The 5282-nt window shown below is 53.5% G+C and overlaps 1 protein-coding gene across 1 annotated transcript; it reads right to left on the bottom strand.

Moving 5' to 3' along the window:
* Nucleotides 1-3953: 3953 nt before the first annotated feature.
* LOC109168422 lies at nt 3954-4817 on the bottom strand. Its single transcript, XM_019317447.1, has one exon. The coding sequence runs from the start codon at nt 4815-4817 to the stop codon at nt 3954-3956; it is 864 nt and encodes a 287-aa protein (XP_019172992.1).
* Nucleotides 4818-5282: the final 465 nt, after the last annotated feature.

The raw sequence follows: 5282 nt of genomic DNA, 5'->3' as shown, positions 1-5282 counted from the left end.
TAACAGTCTGCTGATATTCCACCATGCGGGCATGCGCGGCCTCCCTTCGTTCCTCCAAGAAGTTCTTTTCGATCCTAAGGCTTTCTTCGTTTCCTTCGTCCGAATAATTGCTGACCCTATGAGTGGGCTCAACGACCTCTACGGGTACCTTGGCATCGAAGCCGTATGCTAAAGAGAACGGGCTCTCGCCGGTTGCCCGTCTCTGGGTAGTTCGGTATGCCCATAGGACTCGGTCGAGTTCATCCGCTCAATTCCATCCGACGTCTTCTAACTTCTTTCGGATACCATCCACGATCGTCGATTCGCATTTTCAACTTGCCCATTACCCTGGGGGTAGGCGACCGACACTTTTGTGTGTCGTATGCTGTGCCGTCGGCAGAAATCGGCGAAGGGCCGGCAGTCGAACTGTCGACCGTTGTCGCTAACTATATGTTCGGGTAGTCCAAAACAACAAATCACCTTCTTCCACGGAAAACGTCGGCATTGATACTCAGGTGATGTTAGCCAGTGGCTCGGCTTCAATCCACTTGGTGAAGTAATCGATAGCTACCACACAAAACTTTAGACGTCCTGGGGCGACCGGTAAAAGACCTAGCAGGTCGATACCCCATTTTGCGAATGGGATGGCCGTGTTGACCGGCGTGTAGAATGTAGCTGGTCGCGTATCCTTCCGTGCGAATGCTTGACATACCACGCACTTGGCTATCCACTCTATGCAATTTCTCATCATAGTAGGCCAATAGTAGCCCTGAACGACTAACTTTCGAGCGAGTGTGTGTGCGCCTTGGTGGGCCGCGCATATTCCACGGTGAGCTTCGTCCATTATCTTTTCTGCATCCGTTCTGAGCAGGCATTTGAGGAGAAGACCCCCAAATGATCGCTTATACAACTGTCCATCTATGATCTCAAATGAAGGAGCTTTGCGGCGAACTCGAGCGGCGACCCCGGGGTCGTCTGGCAGTTCCCACTTTTCCTTTTAGCGGCGGATATCTTCTATCCAAAACATCTCGGGGTTCCTGTCGCGATCCCATCCCGGAGTTATCACCTGTTGAACCTCACTGATTGCTTCCTCTATGCTGGGTCGAAGCAATTCCTCCTTCTGGCAAATTCTTACCAGATGGTCCGGCACGCCTTCCAAGGCGATCTTCGATAGTATATCTGCCTTCGTGTTGTCGGCCCGTGCGATGTACTCTATCTCGTGGGCAACAAATCCCTTCAATAGTTCCACTGTCTTCTCTTTATATTGGGCCATTCGGGCATTTTTTGCTTCGCAGGTTCCGGACACTTGTCCCACCACCAAGCGAGAGTCAGTCTTGATCCACAGGCGATCCGCCCCTAACGTCTTGGCAAGTCCCAGACCTCCCAGTACTGCCTCGTACTCGGCCTCATTATTGGATGTCTGAAATAAATAACTCAAAGCATAGTAGAGCCTGAACCCTTCGGGGGTGATTAGCATGATTCCGTCGCCACAGTGTTGGCGACTCGCTGCTCCATCCGCTTGTATCTCCCACCATTCGCTGGGGTCTTCCTCCGAGGCCGAGATCTTGTCATCTTCTCCCGAGGTGCATTCGACCAAGAAGTCGGCCAGGGCCTGCCCCTTAATCGAAGGGCGAGGCTGGTACTCGATTCCATATTGGGTCAATTATACTGCCCATTTCACGAGTCGATCGGATGACGTGGGATTCCGCAACACACTTCCCAGAGGTTGTTCTGTCAGGACTCGAACGGTATGGGCTTGGAAATAAGGTGCCAGCTTCCGCACCGTGATCACCAAGGCATAGACTATTTTTTCCAGGGATGTGTACCGAGTTTCGGCTGATTTCAAGGAACGACTCACATAATACACCGGGTGTTGCGTCCGTTCCTCTTCTCAGACGAGTACCGAGCTCACGGCCTTGGGAGAGGTCGCCAGATATAAAAATAAGGGTTCGCCGACCTTGGGGGTAGATAGCACCGAAGGTGTGGAAAGGTATATTTTCAATTCTTCGAAGGAATGCTGGCACTCGGCCATCCATGCGAACCCCTCCTTCTTCTTCATAGCTTCGAAGAAAGGTACAGTCTTATCTGCCGACTTACTTAGGAAGCGACTCAGGGCGGCCAATCGGTCAGTCAATCTCTGTAAATCTTTAACGGTGCTAGGAGGCTGCATATCCATTATGGCCTGTACCTTCACCGGGTTTGGCTCAATGCCCCTCTTGGTCACCATATATCCCAAAAATTTACCCCCTTGTACGGCAAAAGCGCATTTTTTGGGATTGAGTCATAGGTTATATTTAAGCATTACCTGGAAGCAATCGACCAGGTCCCCGGCGTGACCAGCTTCCTCTCGGCTTTTCACCAGCATATCGTCCACGTAAGCCGCCATGTATTTTCCTAACAGGTCCTGAAACAGCCGAGCGACCATCCGGGTATATGTGGCTCCCGCATTTTTGAGTCCGAAGGGCATGACTTGATAACAGTACACGCCATCCGAGGTCAGGAAGGCTGTTTTCTCCTCATCGGCCTTGTGCATGTAGATTTGGTCGGAAGGCATCCATGAAGCTCAATAACACCGACATTGCTGTCTCGTCGACCAGCTGATCAATCCTGGGCAAAGGAAAATGATCCTTTGGGCAAACTTTGTTGAGGTCAGTGTAATCCACGCACATCCTCCAGGCTGGTGGTTTTGGCACAAGCACCACATTGGCTAACCATTCCGGGTATTTGACTTCCCGGATATGGCCGGCAACCAATGTTGAAAAAATCGCTAGGCACCCTCTAGGCGCTTGGGGCCCGCCTAGGGCGCCTAGAGCGCCTAGCCGGGCGCCTAGGCCGCCTAGGAGGCCGGGCGCCGATTAATCGGCGCCTAGGCGCGATTTTTGCAACAGTGCCGGCGACTAACAGTGTGTTTACTTCCTGCTTGACGAATCCTCTACAATCATTGGCCAGGTACCGCTTTTTCTGGATCACAGGTCGGTGGCCAGGGTCGACGACGAGCCGATGAGAGATTATTGACCTGTCCACTCCAGGCATATCTTCGGGACCCCACGCAAAAACTAGGCGGTTTTCTCGGAGTACCCTGATGACTTCCTCTCGCACCTCCTTTCGGAGGCCGACTCCAATCCTCACGCGTCTTTCTGGTCGAGCCGGATCAATCTCGATTTCTTCCAGTTCCACGGCCGGCTCGGGGCGAGGTGGCATCGTCTTCTTTGGGGGTCGCTCTGTGATCTTGTGAACTTGCATCTCACGTTTGCCCATACCCCGGCAGGATTGTAAGTAGCAGTCGTGGGCGGCCCTCCTATCGCAGCGCACCATACCTACTCCGCTCGGTGTGCAGAACTTTAAGCAAAGGTGTTCAATGGAGATCAGAGCTCCCAGATCTTCCAAACCAGGATGGCAAAGGATTGCATTGTGAGAGCATGTCAGGTCGACAACAATAAACTTCATGTCTAGCTTCTGTACGTCAGGATAAGTACCAACCTCAACGAGTAGAATGATGGATCCTTCAGCTTCCATGGAGTCGCCCGTGAAATCGGCCAGTGGCGTCTTGACTAAGGTCAGTTGTTCTCGTGCCAACCCCATTTTGGTGAAGGTTTCGAGATATAAGATATTGACGTTGCTCCCAGTGTCTACCAGGATCCGCCAGACGACCACCCCGTTTACATCCATGGCAATGACTAGGGCGTCGCGATGCGGTGTTTCTCCTGTAGGCAAATCTTTGTCCGTAAAGACGATAGGCTCCCGGCATATTTTCTTCGAGCCACATTCTCGTCCGTACACAGTCCCTACGTACAGCTGCCGAGCCCAGGCTTTCCTAGTGTTGGCAGAGTCGCCTCCTTCAGGTCCGCCGACTATCATGTTGATAACCGACTTCTGCCTCCACTGGGCTTCACCTTCATCAGTCACCGCTGCTTAGCGTGATCGCCTTCGACCACCTCCGAAGGGTCGCCATCCTCCTTAGCCGCGGATCTTCTTCACCATTGGTTGGGAGGCGGCGTCCCTTGCTGGATGATCCCCTCCATGATCTTCAGGTAATAACATTCCTCTGTGTTGTGGGTGTATGATTTGTGGTATCGACAATACTTAGACGTCTTACCCGGGTCCTCATTTATTGCGTGCTCCCCGGTCGGAAGAGGCGGAGGCGGTGCGAGCGCTTGTACTTCGTGTACCGGGTGCTGGGAGGTCGGCCGGTAAGGCTGAATGCTAGGCCTATCGTATATGCGTCGGGCTTCGGGTCGCCTACCTGAATCCGAACGTCTCTCCTTTACCTCTGTTCGGGTTCGTTTTCCACCAGAGGATCCTCCGACTTCCTGCTGTCGCTTGTGTTTCATAGCTTGTTCCGTATTGGCTCGCTTGTTGGCCATGTTTATGGCCTCCGCATAGGTGGCGGGTCGGTTGTCCCGTAAGTCGCGATACAGTTGCCCGGATCGTAACGACTCAATGAAGAAGGTGAGGGCAGTCTGGTCCTCAACTTCCTCGATGGATTGGATCTCTTTTTGCCACCAGGCTAGGTAGGTTTTGAGGGACTCGCCCTCCTCTTGATGGATGTCTCCCAGATGCGTTAAATCTTTTTGGGGCTTGATGTTAGCCGCGTAATGACTCATGAAGCGATCGGCCAATTCTTCAAAGCTGTGAATCGAGCCTGGGGGCAAAGCTACCAGCCATCTCTGTGCTGAGCCCTTCAGTGTCGGTAGGAAGGCGCGACACATGACGGGATCCCGGACCCCCATGACCTGCATTTTGGCTTGGTAACTCAGAAGATGTTCGCGCGGGTCGCCGGATCCGTCGAAGGTGGCTTGCTCCGGGAACTTAAAGTCGCCGGGTATCTTGTACGCCATAATCTCAGCCGAGAAGGACAAGGCGGTGAGCAACGTCCGACCTGGGGACTTGGTTCTACCTTCCACTTGCTCCTTCAGATTCTGTAGATCTTGGGCCAAGTGGGCCACATCTCCAGCGTTTCGAGTGTGGTTTCCTGTGGACTCTGTACTTTTGCCGACCCGTGACTCGGCCTGCCGCTCCTCATTGCGAGTAGGTCGCTCGGCCTGGCGCGCCCGAGTTCGCTTTCTTCTGGTACGAGTTCTTTCTCGGGTGGCCTCTCGATTTCGCTGACTCGTCGGTGCGCGACTGGGTTCTCCTCCCCCTAATCGCTCTCTCGCCGATTGGCGCGTCACATTCGGGCCTAGCCTCGAATGTACTGACCGCACCGGCGGGTCTTCCGCTCGTCGGTCTTCTCGTCTGTTTCCGTCCGACCTTTGAGGCAATTGCCGATTGCGTGGCTGTGCGTTCGGCGGCCGAGATGTCGA

Source organism: Ipomoea nil, unplaced genomic scaffold (assembly GCF_001879475.1).
Source record: "Ipomoea nil cultivar Tokyo-kokei standard unplaced genomic scaffold, Asagao_1.1 scaffold3199, whole genome shotgun sequence".
Classification (NCBI taxonomy): Eukaryota; Viridiplantae; Streptophyta; class Magnoliopsida; order Solanales; family Convolvulaceae; genus Ipomoea; species Ipomoea nil.
This window is presented reverse-complemented; position numbering and strand designations above follow the sequence as displayed.